Genomic DNA, 23,695 nt, shown 5'->3' on the forward strand with positions numbered 1-23,695 from the left:
ATCGATCTGGGTATCTCTGGTGTTGGGGCAGGGGTCTTCTTGAGACTGGACCATTCATCCCGCATCTCCTGAATCTCCTTTCGCATCTCTCGAGCCCATTCTGGTTCAGCTGCAGGCGGGGTGGGTACCTCATTACTCCGGACCATCCCTGCCGGGGCAATCACCGCCATCACCTGCTCTCTCACACGTGCCTCTGTGGCGCCCCTAAGTGTTCGACCACCACAGGAATGCTACACTTCTCTAATGGAGTGTGGTGTTCCTCCTCTGAGGTAAGGCCAGTGTGATAGTCGTGACCCAGCCCTTGCATCCAACACCACACTTCTCCACCAGAGGGAGCTAGTATGCACTAGGTGCTGCTCCCCTGGTTACAGGGAGACTGGGGAACACAAAGTAGTAGGAACCAGTTAGTGGGTGAGGGTGGAGGACTTACAAGTGAGTTACACTTTAGATTTCATATTTAATAGAAAGCCATCTTTGATCTTGGTCTTTGGTTAGTCAAGTTCTTGTGCTGTCTTGGTTGCTGTCAACTACTGTGTGTCATGTGACCTCCCTCCGGGAGTGCAGATCCTGTGTGGGCCTGCGCCGGCAAGGGACACAGCCCTCATACCCTGGCCTTGGGACGAGAGGTAGGTTGCAGACAAGGAATGTCTCAACCCGGCCAAGGAGCAGGATCCAGAAGGCCCGGAGCTTAAGAGTGTGGCTCCATAGCAAATGGATCCCAGGCAGGATGCAGATGGAGCGGTGTACGCCACCTGTCCTCGCCGACCTGATATATTCAGTATGACTCTGGCTGCAAAGAGGGGTACCAGCCCCCGACACCCGACCTTGCTACTCTACGTCCTGGACGGGAAAGCCCGGTTAGGTCCAGAGGATCCCATCGGGTATCGGACGGAGCGGAGCTGCCCCAGTGCCCTTGTTCTGAGAGGAGCTCAGAGGGAGGCACGGCCTATTTGCACACACACGGACGGAAGGGAATTGGTCTGTAGTTCAGGAACACTCTGCTCTATGGTCGCGACTGAATGCTGGACTTACTTGGAGGTTGTTGGGCCCCCGTCTCTGTTGAACGCAGGACTCCGCGGGGAGCAGGGAGTCGCCTTCCTTTGCCATCTGAGTGAGTAAAGCCTTGGAAGTTCACCCCTATGGCCTCCGGACTGTTATTTCTGTGCCACACCGCGGGATGTGGGATGCCTTCTCCTCAACTACTACCCCCCTCCATCCTGTCCCTCTGCCCTGAGGCCTTGCTCCGCCTGTGGGGAGTAGTAAGAACTCTGGCCGCCGTTACATCAGGCCTCGGTGGACTGCAGCGGCGCTGGTGATCCTTCACCAGACACCACAGGTGGCGTAGTCGTTAAATAAGCCACTCAACACAACATCTTCCTTTTAATGTGACGGCCCTGAGCACGGGTCGGGTCCGGGCCACGGCTGCATCCCATCTCTCCATCACAGGACCCGACACCGAGTCCCCCAACACCCAGGGTAAACTAAAGGGCTTTCCCGAAGTAGAGGCGTCACACATCTGCCCCCACCTCTAGAAAAGTCATACGTGGGTTGGCGCGCAGGTGCTCCCGCAAAGCCTGCTTCAGCTGCACATCCCTGAGGCCAGCCACAAACCGGTCCCTTAAGATCACGTCAGGGGAGGCCCATTCCCAAATTCCCCATGTCGTCTTTTCTAGTGATATAGGCATGCACCCTCTGTAAGGCATTAACATACTGCGTCACAGTCTCCCCCTCCTGCTGCACTTGGGTGAAAAAGCCGTATCTTCAGCTCTCCTACATTGGTGGGATCCATATGCATCTCCTCCAGTATCCACACCACTTTTTCTACAGTATCCCGGTCATGGGGAGGGTGGTACATCACGGATTGTCAGGCTTCGCCGTCCAGGGCCAGTAAGGCTATTTCGACTTGCATAGCTGGGGTCATTGGATGCATATGTAACATACTCCTAACTCTCTCAATCCAGTCCCACAGCATCACATTGTCCCCGGTGAACTTTGGGAGATTGCTGAGCATGGCCCCCAGCGGCAAGCTAGATCTAGGGGCTCCCAGGATGGACTGATCTGCAGTGTCTGTGTCTAACGACTGCATCCTGCCGACTACGCCATATGTAACACAGGTACTTTAGATGCAGTGACACAGAAACACAGAGCAGCCAATTCAGGGTTAATAAACAGGGGAAGTTTATGATAACAGGGTCAATCTCCACGCAGGGAGTAACAGGGGAAAATATGGGGGAAAAACAAGGGAAGTAGCAGGTAAAAGTGTATTACTGACAGTTCACAGTTTAACTAGATGTAGCAAAGTCAAACCGGTGGTAATCGACAGTTTTTTCTCTTAGCTGACTCTTGCTCCTCACAACGCAGTTGCCAGCTGATGCTGGTGTTGATTTTTTCAGGCTTCCCCATCCAAACAATGCTCTGTCATCTGGCGGCAGCGGGCGCTCTCCGGTTTTACCCGCTGAGCCCCTAGTCCATAACACGGCACCTCACGTGCTCGGCTCCACGGACCCTGCGTCTCTTCTCCCTCTAGTCGGCTTGACTCCTCCAGTCCACTGCACTCGGATCTTGCTCCAAGTACTGTAGCCAGGAGCCTGGACCCTCTCACACTGCTCTGCTGAGCAGGACCCAGCTCCGCTTTTCCGCACAAACGTCCTCGTCTCTTCCTCTCTCTAGCCACGCCACCAGTTCCCCAGTCACCTGACCTCCCAGCTCTCACTCTGGACATGCCTCCAGCTTCCCAGTCACCTGACTCCTGTGCTCGCAGTCTGTCTTCCCCCTGCAACCAGAGGCACGGCCCCGGTAGTTCCAGATCCCTTGCTCTGAAAGTACTTACACCCCGGTCTTCCCCCTTACACGTGTTTAACATTGAAAAGTTTAGGAGCTTTGGAATTGATTTTGTTTTAAGTGATATTGGAAAAACACTGATGGCACACGGATGGCACACTGATCTAAAACACTGATGACATCAGTACCATTTTTTCTGGTACCGGTATCATATGGCTAAGTGAAGGGGACCTTTCAAAGTGATTTACAGAATTTCAAGACTTTAGTATTCAATCTTTAATGCAAGTGACCACCTTAATAATGTACACCAGGAACCCAAATAAAATCCATTTAGGAAATTGTGTAATATCTCTTTATATAAAAACACATATAGCTACATAAAGTCAATGTTCATGATCATGACTAAAAAAAATGTACAAACAAATCCTTTATGTCTAGTATAAAAATTGCCAAAGTCACACTGCAAAATCTTGTAGAAAGTCTGCCAAGAAGAGTGGAAGCTGTTACGGCTGTAAAAGAGAGAACCAACTCCATATTATTATCATCTTACTGAACATATGAGCAATTTCCAAACTTTTGACAAGACTGAGTTTCATAAAACAGTTTTTGTAACCCATAACAAGAAAATAAGGTTAATACTATAACTGTCACTACAAAATCTTCAGTTTTACTCAAATTAGATGATGAAAAAATGAATACACCCTACATTAAAAACTACTACATGTAGTATTTTGTATGAACTCTATGATTTTTAAGGACAGCGTCAAATCTGCTAAGCATGGAATAATCAAGTTGGTGACATATTACAATACCTATTTTTATCCAATCTTCAAGAACGACCTCTTTTAGAGCCTGTATGCTGGATGGAGAGTGATGTGCAACTTGTCTCTTCAGAATTCCACATAGGTGTTCAATTGGGTTCAGATTAGGAGACATACTTGGCCAATGAATCACTTTCACCGTGTTCTTTCTCAGAAATGCAACAGTGGCCTTATTTGTGTGTTTTGGTTCATTGTCACATTGGAAAAGTGCATGTCTACCAAGAGCATGGAGCAATGGTAGCATTTTCTTTTTCAATATAAAGCAGTATACCTGTGAATTCATGATGCCATCAATCAACTGTAACTCCCTGACACCAGCAGCACTCTTGCAGCCCCAGGACACTACCACCACCATGTTTACTATAGGCACCATGCAATTTTCTTTGTACTCCTCTACTTTGTGTAGGTGGCTTAAAACTTGGTGCAGAACAGCCAAACTGCTACAAAGGTGAAAAAAATGCAAAATGCTTAAAAGTTAGAATGCTATTAGAAGTAGAAGTGTTAAAAGTTTATTTTTAACAATTAACAAAATGTAAAGAAAATGAATAATAGAAAAATCTAAATCAAATCTATATTTGGTGTAACCAGTTTACACTTTCACTAAGTCTTGGATTTTGTAGGATTTGAATCAGTTGTGTGAATAACCAATTCTTCAAAATAGATGATAATGATCATTATTTTTATATTTAGTTTTAAACACAGTTATTATCTGAACCAGAGACAGCTGTGTAGGTAACTTAAAACTGTGTTCAGAACAGCCAAACTGTTACCAAGGTGAGTTTGTAGAAGACAGTTTCATGACACAGGTCCTACTCCTTTGCAAAAATGAGCATAGCAACAAAAAACAAGGGAGTTATATTGCACTAGCAAAGATTTCGAAGCAGATTGTGTTTCAACATGTGCTGTGAAATGGGCAACGTTGAGGACTGTAGACACAATGGTCGGCCAAGGAAAACTAGTGCAGCAAGTGAAAGATGAATTATGCTTACTTGTTGAAACTGGATGATGTTCAGCAGTGTCATCAGCTCAGAACTGGCAGAATACAGTACAACTGGGCTAGACTCATATACTGTTTGGAGAAGTCTGGCTAGAAGTTGTCTGCATGAAAGCTTTGTGGTCAAAGATCCATACCTTTCACATGAAAACAAGGCCAAGCGACTAACTAAGCATGAAAACATAGGAACTGGTTTGCAAAATCATGGCAGCAGGTGCTCTCGACTGGTGAGGCAAAATTTGAAATATTTGACTGTAAAAGAAGGCAGTTTGTTAGCAAGTGTCTGAAGGCAACAGTGAAGCATGGTGGAGGTTCATTGCAAGTTTGGTGCTGCATTTCAGAAAATAAAATTTGGGATTTGATCAGGATTAATGGTGTCCTCAATGCTGAGAAATTTAGGCAGATACTTATTCATCATGCAATACCATCAGGGAAGTGTTTGATTGGCTCCAAATTTATTCTGCAGCCAGACAATGACCTCAAAACATAGTCATTGTCATTAAGAAGTATCTTCAGTGTAAAGAAGAATGAGGAGTCCTGGAAGTGATGATACAGCCTTCACAAAGCCCTATTCTCAACATCATTGAGTCTGTCTGGGATTACATGGAGAGACAGAAAAAAGGGTAATCCTACATCCAAAAAGGATGCGTGACTAATTCAACCAAATGTTAGGGACAATCTCCCTGCCAAGTTTCTTCAAAAACTGTGTACAAGTGGAACGAGAAGAATTAATGCTACTTTAAAGACAAACAGTGACCACACTAAATATTGATTAGATTTAGATTTTTCTTTTCTTCAATGTTTTGTTTAATTTTTCATTTTGATAATTGATAAAATAAAATATTTACACTTCAGACTCTTTTCCACACCTGCCTAAAACTTTTGCTTAGTAATTTATATATATTTTTCAATATTGAAGTTGGAATAGCAATAAGAAAAGGTTGTGAAATTACATAAATCACACGGTCAATAGACATGACGATAATATGCAAATGATGAAACAATGGGAACAAAATGTTCAAAATATCTTGTTTTAATCAGTATCGTGTATGAACGCCACATGATGAAGTCCACGCACTTAAACTTCTTGTCATGCTATCAATGAGGATAGTAATGGTTGTCTGAGGAATATTCTACCACATTGAATGCACTTGGGCACACAAATCATTAAGATCTACTGCTGGCAGCTTCCATTGCAGATGTGCATGATGGAAGACAAGTTCAGAGATGCTGCAGGCAATGTCAGCATGTTTAGGCCTTGCTGGCTGCTCACAGTAGTGCGAGCAACATGCAGCCTGACGTTGTCATGCTGAAAAATGCTTCTTGAGACACTTTGGAGAAATGGCCGTACTGCTATCTTCTTCAGCAATGAGTCCCGCTTTTTGTCTGGGATACAATGATATCTGAAGATTGGTCTGGAGACCACGTGGGCAATTATATGAAGAGGCTTTCGAGGCATTCATGAAGGAACATCAAACTAGTCCTACTCCCAGGATTATTATGTGGCATGGCATAATGTACATGTGCCAGGCACTCTTCATTACAGGCACACTAACAGCTGAGCAATATACTGATATTGTATTTTTTTTCATTATTACTTAACTTTTATTAACTCTTTTGCTCTTTCTAATTGGTTAAAGTGGAAAAAAACACAAATCATGCTGATATTTTTTGACATTTACTTTTTTTGCACATCACAAGCTGCACAAATAGCCAGTACGATTATAGTGATGCCAAATTTATATAGTTTTGTTTATGTTTTAATTATTTTTTTTAAGAAATACGCTGAAAGATTAATTTGATTTTGTATTGCCATACTCTGAAAGACATACATTTTACAGTTTTTCATTAGTGGAGCTGTATGATGACCTATTTTTTGCTTGAAAAGACTTATTTATCAGTAGAATCATTTTATGGTATGTACATCATGTTATAACTTTTTATTACACTTTTTTGGAGTTGGAATGTACAAAAGAAAGCAATTCTGATTTTTTTTGTTTTTGTTTTTTTTTAAACTATTTTTTATTCAGTTTAATTGACATGTTTACTTTATTCTGCAGATTGATGTAGTAATGACAATACTCGTAGATTCATAACTTTTTTATTTTTACATAGACAAAATTGCATGAGGTCTTTTTGCTTGTAGGACAAGCTGTCATTTTCATTAGTGTCATTTTGGGTACTTTCAACTTTTTGATCACTTTTTAGTTCATTTTTTTGTGAGGTTATATTAACAAAACCTAATAACTCTGGTATTCTTTCATATTTTTTTTTATAACCAAGCAGGATATATGGTTTTATAGTATTGGCGGAAAGATTTAAAATAATAACAATCTTGTATAGATTTTTAATGTTTTTCTTCTTTATAACAAAAAAATCACTTTTAAATGAATAACTTTTTACATCGTAGTCTGACAGTCATAATGTTTTTATTTATTTACAAAGCTGTAGTAACATGCTATAGTTTTCATTGGTAACATTTTGAGATATCTTTGACTTTTTGATCACTTTTTATTTCATTTTTTTGTGAGGCGGGATAAAATAAAAACAGCAATTCTGCCATTGATTTTTTTTCTTTTTTTGGGACGCTCACAGAGCTTGATAAATTCTGATATAATGTAAGGCCTCATTTAGACTTCAGTGATTATTTTGGTACACAAAAATTGGTCTACGTTTAAGTAGTGTTTTGGATAAGACATTCACCAGAGTTTGGTTAGTGTTTCAGTTTTTACCATCAGTGTTTCATCATGGATTTTCTCATTCAAAGACTGCAGTGATCCTGATGCTGGTGGAACAGTGACGTCTCCTCTTTCTATTTTAACAGAGATCATGGAGCGAAATACGCCGGGTCTAGGTAGGTGCTGGTAGGTGAGTATCAATTAGATGGTTATTTTTAACAGATGCAGGCCCCTGGGCTACTTTTCTTCTTGCCTAGACTACCCCTTCAACTTGTGATCATTTGCATCGAATTGTTAAATCTGCTTAGTTGAAATTGTATTCACTAAACCATTCTTTTTTCTGGATACTGTGCTAAATGTTATATTTATACATACGTTACTATGATTTGTTTCTACTTTATTAATGATATTCTGAATGAATACCGCTGTGACATTATTTGAGTTTCCATGTGAAACCGATTTTCTAAGTAGTAGCACAACAAATACGTTCCATCTGTTGAGGAAATTAGACCTTTGCTTCAAAGAGATTCTAACAAGTCAGTTCATTCAGGTCCTAATATTTCACCTCTGTAGCAATAATCCATCAAAGAATAGGCAACATTGGATAACTACTACATAAACAGCTTAAAATGTGGACATTGTCTTCACAGACACTGTAGAGCTTCCAAGCAACTTTACACAACTGGCAGAGCTGAATGTAAAACAAAACCATATGTTTACGTTCTTTTGCCAAATGACTTCAACAAATAATTCTATTATTCCCTCAGGTAACAAATGTGTGCCAAGTATTTCTATTAGAGTGTATCACTAAGGCATTGTTGGGCAGAGAAATTAAAGATTCAGTTGCTAGCTACTGCTATATTAGAAAAGCGTTTCTAAAGTGGCATAAAGCCATATGTTAAAAGTAGATAGATAGAAACATAGATAGATACAAAGATACATTACTAGATGATATAAAGCTGATAGATAGATAAATAGATAATAGATGGATGATAAATATATATATATAAATAGATAATGGATAGATAGAGACACTGCACAAAAAAATAAAGGGAACACTTAAACAACACAATGTAACTTCAAGTCAATAACACTTCTGTGAAATCTACCTGTCCAGTTATGAAGCAACACTGATTGTGAATCAATTTCTCCTGCTGTTGTGCAAATGGAACAGACAACAGGTAGAAATGATAGGAAATTAGCAAGACACCCCCTATAATGGAGTTGTTCTGCAGGTGGTGACCACAGACCATTTTTCTGTTCTCCTGCTTTTTGGCTGTTGTTTTGGTCACTTTTGCATTTTGTCATTGCTCTCACCCCTAGAGGTACAGTGGCTTGAGATGGTGTCTACAACCCACAGAAGTTGTTCAGGTAGTGTAGCTCATCCAGGATGGCATATCAATGTGAGATGTGGCCAGAAGGGTAGCTGTGTCTGTCAGCACAGTGTCCCGAGCATGGAGCAGATACTGTACCAAGAGACAGGCCAGTACACTAGGAGACATGGAGGGGGCCATGCGAGGGCAACAACCCGGCAGCAGAACTGCTACCTCCTCCTTTGTGCAAGGAGAAATAGGAGGAAACCTGCAAAATGACCTCCAGCAGGTCACTAACATCCATGTGTCTGCTCAAACTGTCAGAAACAGACTCCATGTGGGTGCTATGAGGGCCTGATGTCCACAAGTGGGTGTTGAGCTTACAGCCCAACACCATGCAGGGCGATTGGCATTTGCCAGAGAACATCAAGTTTGGCAAATTCGACATTGGCACCTTGTGCTCTTCACGAATGAGAGCAAGTTCACACTGAGCACAGTTGACTGATGTTTTAATCCAGGTCTGGGAGGAGATTCCTCAGGAGAACATCCCCTGCCTTATTAGGAGCATGCACAGGTGTTGTAGGGAGGTCATACAGGCATGTGAAAGCTACACACACTACTGAGCATCATTTTCTTGTCTTGAGGCATTTCCACTGAAGTTGGATCATCCTGTAATTTGATTTTCCACTTTGATTTTGAGTATCAGTCCAAATCCTGACATCCGTGGGATATTAATTTTGATTTGCATTGATCATTTTTATGTTTTATTGTTCTTAACGCATTCCACTATGCAATGAATAAAGATTTGCAATTGGAATATTTCATTCAGTGATATCTAGGATGTGGTATTTTAGTGCTCTCTTTTTTTTTTTTTTTTTGAGCAGTGTAGACAGATATGGAAAAACTAGAGCAGCATCAGAATAATGAGGGACAAAGCCTCTTAGGCAACAACCAAACTATCCAGATAAAAATGCAGCAACTGAGGGCAGCCCACCAAAAATTAGTATAAAAAGTTTTTTTTCATGGCTCATTGTGGTGCCACAATGCTCCATAAAAACACTTTTTATACTATCTTTGTTGCGCTGCTTCCAGTTGCTGCATTTTTAAATAGATAGAAAAAAAACAATTAGTAAAAAAGAAAGACAATGAACATTCATACTTTGCAGAATATAGCTCCAAGTAAATCAAACTTCTGTGAAATCAAACTGTCCACTTAGGAAGCAACACTGATTGACAATCAATTTTACATGCTGTTGTGCAAATGAAATAGACAATAGATGGAAATTATTGGCAATTATCAAGACACCCTCAATAAAGGAGTGGTCCTGCAGGTGGGGACCACAGACCACATCTCAGTACCAATGCTTTCTGGCTGATGTTTTGGTCACTTTTGAATGTTGGCTTTCACACTCGTGGTAGCATGAGACGGACTCTACAACCCACAGACGTTGCTCAGGTAGTGCAGCTCATCCAGGATGGCACATCAATGCGAGCTGTGGAAAAAAGGTTTGCTGTGTCTGTCAGCATAGTGTCCAGAGGCTGGAGGTGCTACCATGAGACAGGCCAGTACACCAGGAGACATGGAGGGGGCCATAGGAGGGCAACAACCCAGCAGCAGGAACGCTACCTCCGCCTTTGTGCAAGGAGGAACAGGAGGAGCACTGCCAGAGCCCTGCAAAATGACCTCCAGCAGGCCACAAATGTGCACGTGTCTGCACAAACGGTTAGAAACCGACTCCATGAGGGTGGTATGAGGGCCCGACGTCTACCGATGGGGGTTGCGCTCACAGCCCAACACTATGCAGGACGCTTGGCATTTGCCACAGAACATCAGGATTGGCAAAGTCGCCACTGGCGCCCTGTGCTCTTCACAGATGAAAGCAGGTTCACACTGAGCACATGTGACAGACATGACAGAGTCTGGAGACGCCGTGGAGAGCGATCTGCTGCCTGCAACATCCTTCAGCATGACCAGTTTGGCAGTGAGTCAGTAATGGAGTGGGGTGGCATTTCTTTGGAGGGCCGCAGAGCCCTCCATGTGCTCGCCAGAGGTATCCTGACTGCCATTAGGTACCGAGATGAGATCCTCAGACCCCTTGTGAGACCATATGCTGATGCGGTTGGCCCTGGGTTCCTCCTAATGCAGGACAATGGCAGACCTCATGTGGCTGGAGCGTGTCAGCAGTTTCTGCAAGATGAAGGCATTGAAGCTATGGACTGGCTCGCCCGTTCCCCAGACCTGAATCCAATTGAGCACATCTGGGACATCATGTCTCGCTCCATCCACCAACCACACCACAGACTGTCCAGGAGTTGGCGGATGCTTTCATCCAGGTCTGGGAGGAGATCCCACAGGAGACCATCCGCAACCTCATCAGGAGCATGCCAGACGTTGTAGGGAGGTCATACAGGCTCGTGGAGGCCACACACAATACTGAGACTCATTTTGACTTGTTTTAAGGACATTACATCAAAGTTGGATCAGCCTGTAGTGTGTTTTTCCACTTTAATTTTGGGGGTGACTCCAAATCCAGGCCTCCATTGGTTAATAAATTTGATTTCCATTGATGATTTTTGTGTGATTTTGTTGCCAACCATTCAACTTTGCACAGAACAAAGTATTCAATGAGAACATTTCATTCATTCAGATCTAGGATGTGTTATTTGAGTGTTCCCTTTATTTTTTTGAGCAGTGTATATATATATATATATATATATATATATATATATATATATATATATATATTCAGCATAATTGTAAAACTTCAGTACACCATGGACCATCAAAGTTTCATGTTATCAAGAAACCCCTGTTTGTCTAGTTATACTATTACAATACTTTTAGGATCAATATGCTCATCTGCCAATGTACAAACTGCAAGTCTCAGTTACATTTATTTACTTGTGCAACATGAAACTTATTAAGTCTACCTTAAAAAAACATGCATATATACACATTACATTTAAGGCTAAAGTAGTAAAGTGCATTACCATTTTCCCACTGAAGTGAAATATGTTATATTACTCCGGTCAGCAGGGATTTCTTTCAGGTGCAGACTTAGTAAACAGCTCTGTTTTTCATTCTCTATGGGAGACAAAAAGATTTATAAAGTGATCAATATGACTAAAGAAATCTATAGCAATTGTTTAAAGCAGGTGATGATTGCTTACCCCAATCCCCTTTGGTAAAACACACAAATGTTCCCAGTATGACAATCTAATAAAATTGCTCAAACTACTAAAATTTAGCAGACTTAAAGGGAATCAGTCAACAGGTTTTTGCTACCTCATCTGAGAGCAGCCTGATGTAGGCAAAGAGAAGCTAAATCCAATGATGTATCACTTACATTGCTGGGTGCAGCCGTTCTGACACAATCAGAGTTTTTAGATTTAGCAATGCTGCAGAGTTGAGAAAGCTAACCCGCCCACACCAGGCTCTCTGTGTACATTGTGTATACACTGTGAGCTGCCTATCACAGAGGGGGTGGAGTCGGACTGCCAGGCATGGCTCTTCTGTGTCCCAGCAATGATAAGCTCCTGGTGTCAACATTATTATTGCAAGTAAATAAAACCACCCAGCTTGATTAGTGAGGCATTGCTGAAATCTGTCTTTTAACCCCTACAACATGCTGTCTTCAGATTACATAGCAAAAACTTGCTTACTGATTCCCTTTAAAACAATACCTAGAAAATAAAAGGACACATATATTGGTAGTTCGTATAATTGTTGTTGTCATGGGTGCTGATCATTATAGTAATGATTGTAATTTGTTACTGTTCACTTTAAAACTATTTTCCTTTGATGGCTGTACTTCCATTTTTAAGTTTTACCATATTGTAAGGCTTAGAAGAGATTGAGGGTACTGTTCACACTAGCGTAATTGCTTCCAATTTTACAGGATCTGTGATAGATATGACAGATCTGTTATGATTTGTTCTGATCAGTTTTATTCCCTCATTAACTTATAATAGGTCTGTCAGATTTCTATCAGGTATCTTTTTTATTTTACTGGATAGAATAGTATAGTTTGATCTGCTTTTCTGGCTGTCAAAAGGCAGCAGAAACCTAGCAGGGAAGAGCTAACGGCAATCTGAAAATTGTAAACAGACGCTAAAAAATGATAGCACATATGGTTGCAATCTGTACAACTGTATTTAGTCAAGGACACTGCAGAGAAAACATTTTTTTACTCCATAAATGTAGACAAACCAGAAAAACAAATGATAAGTAACACAAAAATACAGTAAGTACAACTTGTATGATAAGTCAGAGGTAAGTATATTGTGCGTTGTGGATGCCAGTCTTAATGATGGTCGTGCTGGAGTAATATGCATCTAATTCTTTAAGAGGCGCACGTTACTTACTGAAACAGGATCCTCTTACAACTGGCATACACCTCTGCCAAAAAAGTAACATTTCTGACCCAAGGTACGCTACAACTCTTCATCAGTTTGTCAGTTGGATTTTGTCACACCCCATCTCACCCAGCCGATGCTCACTTTGGTGGAACTAGCCAAAACTGGAGTGAGACGTGTAAAGTAACAACATTTTTGTACAAGTCCGAGTTGTGAAAATTTTTTGTGACATTTGAAGGTGTTTTATGCCAGAAAATTAGGAAAACACCTTCATGAATGGTGTGCTATGTTTCAAAAAAAGTGTGTGATTGAAAAAAGGTCATTTTTTCCATTAACTGTTAAAGGGGTTTTCACCTTAGGAAAAATATGGCCCCAAATGTTTCTATACATTTAAAATAACAAATACAGCATGGACGAACCTTCCCCAGACTGGCTCTCCGTAGCTGCTCCTGTCTCTTTTACTGGCTGCAGCGGTGATGCCATGATTACAGTGCACATCACTGCTGCAGCCAGTCAATAAGATCAGTGGCTAGATGGCATAAGCCTCTGAGTTTAGTGATTGGCTGCAGCAGTGATGTGCACTGTAATGATGACATCACTGCTGCAGCCATTAAACTGGAACAGCAGCAGACACCCAGGGCTGGATCCAAGGGAACGTGAGTAGTTGCTGTGTTTGTTATTTTATATGTATACAAGCATTTTGGACCATATTTTTGAGGTAGGAAACCCTGTTAAAATGTGATACTGCACTCTTGAAGAATTGTTAGACAAAGATTTCATTTCTGACTGTAAAATTAGTTGGCACTCAAAAAATTGCTTTAGTTTTTCTTGTAGAATTTTTTTTTGCAATTTAAAGAAAGTGTCTAATGTTTTGGTTTAATATTAAGAACTTTCTCTAACAAATGGATTGCTGTAGGCAGAGTCTAGAGTAACATCCCAGCAGCTCTTATGTATTGTAAGTGAAGCCGACTTTGCTATATTTATTTCCTACTGCCATTATATCTCTAGACTGCCTACAGCAACCTGATTATTGGAGAGATGTTTTAAAACCTCTAAATTTTCAGTGGATTACATAATACATTTACAAAAAAAGTATAAGTGATTTCTCGAGCCTTATATATTTTTTCAATAATCTGTATCTGGTATTGCAGCTGATCCCCATTCAACTAAATAATGCTGAGCTGCAGTGCCAGGCACTTCCCACGGGTAGGTGGTGCTGGGAGGCAAACTCAACTTGGTCTAATCCTTGACAATCCCTTTATTATAGGCAGTAAGGATATATTCGGCTTGAACACTGGCATGCTTGATAAATCTGTCTATTAAATGTAAGACCAGAAATATGAGTGCATAATATATACTAATATGTACAAAAATGACAATACAGCTTCATTCACGGACATTCAGACAGTGCTGAAAGTCACTGAAAAGAAACATGATTAAAGTGGTTGCCTGATTCCTACAATGCCCTTTATATATATCTATCTTTAATCCCTAACTGCTTTTGTAGTTTGATTTATTATAAAATTCTCTACCATTCTCCGTATTTTGCTATTCCCTGTATTCCATATATAAGTTTTACTTCCTGTGGCATTTTGTTTAAAGGGAGTCTCAAACAGGAGGTCACAGGAAGATGGCCCTGCTGTCACTTCTCTACAGATTCCAGTTCCCTTAGCCCAAAGTAGGACGTCATCATGAGGTGACGTTGCTGTCACTTACCACAGCTTTAGTCCCCGCCATCCTATGATGACGTTTTTGCTTAGTAGCGGTGATAGAGATGTCACCACATCTTCAGTGACAGCTGCCAGTCACCGATTCTGACACCATTGCTTCTCTCCCTGAAATGAGACATCATTAGGGAGTGGTAATAGAAGCAGTGTAAGTGAGAGCAGCGTGGCCAACAGCTCCTATCACTGCCCTCAATTGAATTGTCATCACAGGGCAGTGATAGAAACAGGGTCAGTGACAGCTTTGCTGCTCTCACTCACCCTGCTTCTATCACCACACTCTAATAATGTATTGTTCGGTGTCAGAAGCAGAAACTGTGGTGGTGGCAACTGAAGATGCAGGCAGTGGATACTGAAGATGTGGTTATGTCTTCATCATCACTACTGAACTAAGACATCATCTGGACATGTTCACTTTTGATACCTTCTGGTCACATGACTGCTCATGTGACCAATTTGGGTCGTATATAGTAAGGTCCTGCAAACTCCTGCCTGTTTACTTTTGAAACCTTTGGTCACATGACTACTCATGTGACCAATTCGGGCGTATATATATTAAGGTCCTACAAACTCTTATGCACACTTCCTCTTGAGAAAGCTGTCCTGTGACAGCGAAACGTGCGTTGAGGTGCGCCTGCTACCCTGAGACTCCCCCCTCCCCTGTGCTCCCATCCACTTTTTATACTGTTTCCTACCTGGCAAGTGGGGTTTTCCCACATCCATTTGGGCCACTACTGCAGTGGTGAGTGTGGCTTGAAATTTTGATGGCTGCAACTTCCTCAGCATTTGGGATGGGATGCAGTGAACTTTTGGGGACCTTGGTTTAGGCACTTTGCACTTTTTTTCCCCTTCTCCTGCATTTATGATATTTAAAATGTATTTTTTTGCTGTATATTCATCTATTAATAAACAATCTTCTTTTATAAGCCATTTATACTCCTAGTCTCTGTTTGGTTTAATATCATCTGGACATGGTAGTGACAGAGGCTGTGGTAAGTGACTGCAGCGCTGCTCCATGATGATGTCCTGCTTCGGGGGAGGGGGTTGATAGATACTGCAGAGAAGTGACTGCAGGCCTATCTTCCTGTGACATCCCGTTTAAGAATTCCCTCAAACGAAATGTCGCAGGAAGTAAAGGAACAAAAAGCACATAAAGGGAACAGCAGGAAAGGGAGAATAGTAAGGAATTTTATAATAAAGTAAATTACAAAAGTGCTTAGGGCTTAAAGATAGATATTTTTCAAGGGCATTATAGGTATCTGACAAGATTGCAAGATTTTTTCTCATTAAAATTAAAAAAGGTAATTTTCTCTATTTAAAAGGAATTTGTCAACAGGTTTTTATTACCTACTTCATAAGAGCAGCAGAAAGTAGTCACAGAGACCATGATCCTAACGATGTATCACTTACTAGACTGTGTGCTGTAGTTTTCATTTAATTATTTTTGTCAGCAGAATATTATCACTAGATGACTAGTAAACCTAATGCCATGTAGTTCTCCAAATTCATGAGCTGTGTATAATTCTCTCTAGCACTGATTGGCAGCTTTCTGCCTATGCACAGTGTACACAGAAATCTGCTAATCAGTGGTGTGGGTGGGCTTATACAGAGCTCAGCATTCAGAGAATGTGTAGATTTTCTGCAGATTAAAACTGTAACAAGTAGCCTAGCAATTGATAAAATCACTAGAATCATGGCCTCTGCCCTACAGCATGCTGCCCTCAGATGTAGCAAAACCACTTGACAGATTCCCTTTAAAGTCATATTTATGTATGTTAATATGGCTTTAAGTGACTTATTGGCCATTGTAGAATGCCTTAGTAAATAATATATGTTGAATCACAGATCATTAACAACTTTTGACTACCTAGAGACCTAATCATTGAGTCTTTATTCTCTTTGCCATAGAAAGAAGGGAAAAGATCAGCTCTTTTTGACAAGAGGTCTTCAGATACAGCACTGATTGAAAATATGGCAATGCTATTGTACTTCTGTATTTTTGTTGAACTTCAGAAAAGTACATTTTTTTTATAATACAAAGTATAAATAAATTATATGATATAATAGAACTCAACATTTTGTAAAGTAAAGTTCTTTTCATGGGCAAATAAAACTAAATGCAATAATTAAATTATATTTTGTTGGAAATAATTGAAAGTAGCAGGTACAAAAAGGATTTAACGTGTAAATAAAAAATATAAAAAATTGGTAAAATTCAACTAAAGTAATTTTTAGAATCAATAGATTTTGCATTGTACAAATGATTGACCATTATTCATTTCTAATTGTAAATTTCATTATTTTATTTTTCATCTTATTATTAGATCTTGGACTTCATGACTCAGTATACAATAACAGGCAATGCGCAGCATTTTTCATTTATTATTGTCATACTTTTGATAAGGACACCTTGTTTTTTTATACACGTATTAAAGATGATTTTTCATTTCTTTTCACAAAGATTGTCAATAAATGAACTAAATCACATAAGGGAGTAGCAGGACTGCCACACAGATCCCTGATGCCAAACCGATTAGCATCCAAATAAACACACAGCAGCACATCTTCTGCACAATGCAATTTTTTTAGTATTTTAATAATGCTTCTCAAAGGGCTTGTTTTCAACTTTCTTCAGTGGCAAGTTGGTTCTCAAGGGGAAGAGTCGCTTCCTAATGCTCACAGCTTCTACCCAGTCTAAAGAAGCCGTTTGCTGTCATATGCATCAACCCTCTGCCCTAATCCCATCTGCTGTCTATTTCATCCCAAGAGACTGAGAGTTAAGACAACACAGCTGAGATCCACTTAGAAAAGTACATATAGGGTATAGAGAAGAAACAATCCACTTAGTCTATTAAAAAAAAATAGAAATCCATGTTTTATAGTAAAGTATGTTAAAATATTTCCTTTGCTTATTTTTAATGTATGTTATGTATATTTAATTGAACTTTTTTTTATTATAATGTTGTAGGATAAAGTGACTCTGACTATGGTGTAGATTAAACTGCCAGCTTGTTTTAATTGTATTTGGTGACTGTAAAATCACAGTATTTTTTGTATTTCATAAGTCACTTAGTGCATTAATTTGAAGTATACAGTTATCTATTGCAGCCATATGCGTTGTTTTTTGCAATATTTTTGTGTAGGTATTACATACACAAGAGGGACAACTAAAAGTTCCAGTGTCCAAATGCCATATCTGTGGCAAGTACCTCAACTGTCATAAGTAATTTAATAACTGGTCATTTCATATGATGAAGAATGCCCTTTTAAGATCCTGAGGTTACAGGGCCCATTGTAAATTCTATCCCTTATTGGTAAGTTTCTATGTTCTGTTTTTAAAAGAAGTAGAATTTCCAGTATCGAAACTTAAAAACTACAGGTCCTTTTGAATCCACCCTTACTTCCCAACAATAGAGGAACAGTATCCAACTTACACATTTCAGACACTAAGGCCTCAATTCATCAGTGTCTATGCCAGAATTGGGAAGTAGAACACTTTGAAAAGTCACAAAATTTTTTGCGCAACTTTGCATTACGACTTTTGGCATTTTCACGCCACTTCTGGACGTAGCTGGAGAGGAGTAAGGGCGGGATGGCGCATGGCAATGCCCACCCAACAAAGTCATCAAAAGTGGTTGTGTACTTTATGCTAGAAATGTTACTCCAGTCACTGTCTGCTGAGGCGCAGAGTCGCATACCACTGATAAGATACACTGAATTCATTAAGTGGCATTCATTGCCATTGACAGCAGTATCTAAGGGGTTAATCAGCTGCATTTTCACCTGTTGGGGCATGCTATTCTCTTATATCTTAGGTCAGTAAAAATTTCTAAATACACTTAAAGACAGTTCCATCACTCTCACATCTGCCACCACAGACATTTCTAATGTTTTAGGAGGCTCAACCGTTAGTATAAGGCTGAAAAAGTAGTGCTCATATGTACTGTACTGCTATTTTGTGCAGTTTCCAAAGCTTACTCAAACCAGTTATTTGTGGCTCATAAATATGGTTAACTACTGCAGGGGAAATAAGTATTGAACACGTCACCAATTTTCTAAGAAAATATAATTCTAAAGGTGCTATTGACATAAAATTTTCCCCTGATGTCAGTAATAACCCATCCAATCCACACAACAAAGAAATCAAACCATAGATGTTCTTAAATTAAGTTATGTGTAATAATAAGAAATCAGTGAAAATGAATAGCGGTACCAGAGCGCCAATAACAGGGCAAAAATATTAAAAGGACTGATTTATTAATACACACAACGCATTTCGGTGGACACAGCCACCTTCATCAGTAATAAATCAGTCCTTTTAATATTTTTGCCCTGTTATTGGCGCTCTGGTACCGCTATTCATTTTCACTGATTGTCCTTTTCCCCCTGTTGGGGTGCGGTAGAGCTGCCTTTAATCTATTGTTCTTTCACCTGTGGGATCAATTTAATTAGAATTACTACCCTGGTTTTCCAAGCTGCGCTGCCCTAACCCCTCCGGAATGCTGCCGGGGGTGTTGGTGAAGCTGGGCGTCTATCTCGGCGTTACATGCTGCTAACCTGACCACGTGATCCACCACCGAGAGATCAGGATCTGTGAACGCCGCTGGAAATAGATGACAGCCACCAACAGAGCGGAGCTTGTGGAGCTTTACACTGGGGTTGTGCAGAGGTGCACAACTCCATAAGGTTAGTAGCCATCCCCACACCCCTCTAACAATTGCAATACTGAATCACCCATTGCACCTTGTTCTCTTCTCTCTTTACATAATAACAAGAAATGACACAGGGAAAAAGTATTGAACACACTTACTGAAATGTATTTAATATTTTGTACAAAAGCCTTTGTTTGTGATGACAGCTTCAAGATGCTTCCTGTATGGAGAAACTAGTCACATGCATTGCTCAGGTGTGATTTTGGCCCATTCTTTCACACAAGCACTTTTCAAATCCTGAAGGTTCCGTGGGCAACTTCTATGAACTCTGAGCTTTAGTTCCTTCCATAAATTTTCTATTGGATTCAGGTCAGGTGATTGGCTGGACCAGTCTAGCAGCTTTATTTTCTTTCTCTGAAACCAATTGAGAGTTTCCTTGGCTGTGTGTTTGGGATCCTTGTCTTGTTAAAATGTCTGCCCTCATTTAATCTTCGTCATCCTTGTAGATGGCAGCATATTTTTATCAGCCCCCACCATGATATTCCCACCTCCAAACGTAACTGTCAGTATGGTATTTTTAGGTTGATATGCAGTGCTTTCTGGCCTCCACACTTGGTGTGTATTATGGCATCCAAAGAGTTCAATTTTGGTCTCATTTAACCAGACTATATTGTCCCAGTATTTCACAGGCTTGTCTAAATGTTGTTAATAAAACAGTAAATGCACTTGAGCATGCTTTTTGTTCAGCAATGGATTCTTGCATGGTGTACAGGCCATGGAGGTTGACTGCGTTACTTATAGTTTTCTTTGAAACAATTGTACCTGATTTCAGGTTTTTTTTGTATCTCTCCACAGGTGGTCCATGGCTCTTGGAAAACTGTTCTGATAATTCTTTTCACTCCTCTGTCCAAAATCTTATGGGGAGCATCTGGTCATGGCCGGTTTATGGTAAAATTATGTTCTTTCCACTTCTGGATTATGGCCCCAACAGTGCTCACTGGAACCTTGAGTAGTTTAGAAATTCTCTGGTAACCAATAAGGTTGGGAAGGTCTTGAGACAGCTCATTGGTTTTACTCATCATTAATGTTTCCTGTGTGGCACCTTGGTAATGAGACACCTTTCTATAGACCATCAATTGAACCAGCTGATATTATTTTTCACTAAGTGACAGAATTGCTTTCTAATTACTGATAGATTTCATCTGCTGTCATGGCTCTTCATGGCTTGTAGCACCTCTCTTTCTTCATGTGTTCAATACTTTTTTCCCTGTGTCATTTCTCATTATTACACATAACTTCATTTATGGATATCTATGGTTTGATTTCTTTGCCTGTGTGGAATGGTTATATTGCTACAAACATCTGGTGAAAATTTCATATCAATAACACCTTTAGAAATATATTTACACGGTGACGTGTTCAATTCTTATTTCACCCTCTGTATATAGACATGATATGTATCTTCCCTATGTTGATGCATTCTATAGGTATAACGCCTATGTTGACTCTTTTCACAAATTCAAATAATAAAGTTGTTTATGTTGTGAGTCAATTTAGAAAATCATGTTTTAATGAAACATAGCCATGCTGAGAGTTTAGATAAGTGAGTATGTGTTCCTCCTGTATTATGGAAAGCCACATATATTTCTAGGGAAGTAAATTTTAAAGCAAACCTATTTCTATAACAAACCTATTAAATTTAAAGATAATCTGTCAGTAGGATCACCCTTTCAAAGCCTCTATATGGACATGCAGGTCATAGGAAGCTGAATAAAATGATACCTTGATATCTGCAATTTGATGTTTGATGCCAGAGAAATCCAAGTTTTCCTTTTATGTAAATGAGCTGGTCAGGATTGTGGGCCGGACACTGATCTGCTTGAGAATCTGCCTCCAGAGCTTATTTTTAATAAAAGGAGGCAGTGTGATGTGTAATGGCAGCTCTCTTCTCTCCAGATCTCACAGCAGAGCTGTGTGTGATTATAACTGACACATCTGAAGGTTCCTCTGAGCTTCAGCTTGCATATCGCAGGCAAACACTGTGGCAATATTTTTATAATACAGCAGAGCTGTGAAAGCTGCAGCTGCTAAGTTGTTTGTAAGGAGAGAAAGTTCAGTTCTATATTTCTGTGTTAATTACATGTATCACACTGGTAATACCTCATTTCAATTAAAATAGGCCCTGGAGACAGATTATCATGCAGGTCAGTCTCTGGCCCATATCAAGGTATCATGTTATTCAGCTTCCTATGACATGCCCATATAGACTGTATGGAGGGTTCATCCTACTGAAAGATTCCCTTTAAGATATCATTGTGATGCCCTATACTATAGGGTTCTACTAGTGGGTATAATTATTCCAAATAAACAGCTCACACAGTAACAAAAAGTAGCAAAAAGTATTATTTCATAATACCTTTCGGTCAGTCAGCAGCTGTGAAAAGGAACTTACTATATAATACAATACATGACTAAGAGTTAGTGATATGCTGAGGTCTGTAAAGTGCTGTGGAATCTATGGTGCAATATAAGCAAGTAAAATAAATAAATAAAATAAATACATTTGTTTGTCACATGGGTCTTGTTTGAAACCGGGAGGGTCTGCCATTTCATCACCATATTTGGCACATTGGGGTGGTTTAGTTGATGCAATTGTAGTACAGTATTGCCAATATTCTAATTTGAGCAACTCTCTTCAAGGGTTTTTCCATTTTAATGCACTATAGACTTCACTACAGAGTTGAACTCTCTAAGGAAATCTATGACATGTACAAAAATGAATAGCATATAATGGATGGGAAATGGAGAATGAGGGTTTCCAGTGGTTGAATTTACCATTTCAAGACATTTATTGAGTATACTGTGGACTGGGCATAACTGCTAAAGATGAGATTTTAAAGCGAACCTGTCAGCGGGATTGTGCTAAGTAAACTACAGGCATTGTCAGGTTGGTGCCGCTACACTGTTTAAAATTATACCTGGGTTGATGAAATTCATCCTGTGGTTGTTGTTTAATCTTTATTTCCAGTTTTGAGATAATTAGATTCTCGTGCTTTGGGGCGGGCCTGTGGTAGGGCTTTCGTTGGTGCTTTGTTCTAATATTCATCATTGTGGCTTAAATGACAGGTCACTGATGCTCTTGCGCAGTTCATATTGTTGTCTTTAAAAAAAAAATGTAACTCTAGCAAAATGCTGCGCGTGTACACATTGTACAGTAGCATCTATCTCTTGCCCATCATGCCGCAGCCATTTTGCTGGAGCCAAATTTTTTTTTTTGCTCCACCAAAATTGCCGTGGCGCGTGCTCAGTAGCATCTGTCTGCAAGCGATAGCTGCTACTGCGCATGCGCGAGCTCTGGCACCATTTTGTTGAAGCAAAAACATTTTTAAGCTCCAGCAAAATGGCCGCGGCACATGCTCAGTAGTCTCTATCGGCAAAAGATAGCTGCTACTGGGCATTACTTCGCTTTAAGTTAATCTTTAACCCCTTTCTGACGTGGGACATATTAATACGTATCTGTGCCCTGGGCCTATTGGGCCTGATACATATTAGTACGCCCTGGTGATTGTGCCTGCACAGACGCTGATTGTCACAGCTGACACACGCTACTATGTGCAAGGATTGGTGCCAGACCACTCCCTGCACATTAACCCCCGAAACGACATTAATTACCTCCTCTCCGGCGTCCCGCACTATCTCTGCTGGGTCCCGGTTGTTGTCAAGGTTGTCATGACAACATTCAGGTCACCAGACAGCAGGAAGTTACTTTGATCATGCGCAGTGCACAACCAAAGTAACTTCTCCCTGTGCAGCACTGACAGCCTGGATAGCATAAAGATGCTGCTGCCTATAGAGGCAATCAGACTGCAAAAAGTTAAAGTCCCATACTGGGACAAAGTGTAAAAGTGAGAAAAAGTATCAGAAAGTGAAAAAAACTAAAAAAAATGTTGTAAAAATATTTTTAAAAAATGAAAAAAATAATCCAAAAAATATATATATACTCTACCCATAAATAAGTATTATTATGAAAAAAAAAACAAAACAATAAAAGTATACATATTTGGTATCGCCGCGCCCAGAATGACCTGACCTATAAAACTGTCCCACTAAAAAAATTGAGCAAAAATTATGCTTTATCATCATACCGCCAAACAAAAATTGGAATAAAACGCGATCAAAAAGACGAATGTTAATAAAAATGAAATGATGATAATGTAATCGCACCGACCCGAAGAACGAAGTCTTCTAATCACTTATACCGCACGAGGCACGGCGTAAAAAATATACTCTAGGGTTAGGGTTGTGCTAGGGTTAGGGTTGTGCTAGGGTTAGGTTTGTGCTAGGATTAGGGTTGTGCTACGATTAGGGTTAGGGTT

At 40.2% G+C, this 23,695-nt stretch overlaps 1 protein-coding gene across 8 annotated transcripts in view; it reads right to left on the minus strand.

The window, feature by feature from the left end:
* The window catches only part of ST18 (ST18 C2H2C-type zinc finger transcription factor), a 520,674-nt gene that overhangs the window by 351,549 nt on the left and 145,430 nt on the right, over window positions 1-23,695 (minus strand). For all 8 annotated transcript variants that reach the window (XR_012320159.1, XM_073679291.1, XM_073679292.1 and 5 more), the window contains exon 2: window positions 11,579-11,672. Coding sequence is in view for 7 of the 8 variants with exons in the window: in XM_073679291.1 (XP_073535392.1) it covers window positions 11,579-11,581 (3 nt within the window). In the remaining variant the exon portion in view is untranslated. The remainder of the gene's footprint in view (window positions 1-11,578; window positions 11,673-23,695) is intronic.

Source organism: Phyllobates terribilis, unplaced genomic scaffold (assembly GCF_046119375.1).
Source record: "Phyllobates terribilis strain yellow unplaced genomic scaffold, ASM4611937v1 Scaffold_4__5_contigs__length_816908805, whole genome shotgun sequence".
NCBI classification, from domain to species: Eukaryota; Metazoa; Chordata; class Amphibia; order Anura; family Dendrobatidae; genus Phyllobates; species Phyllobates terribilis.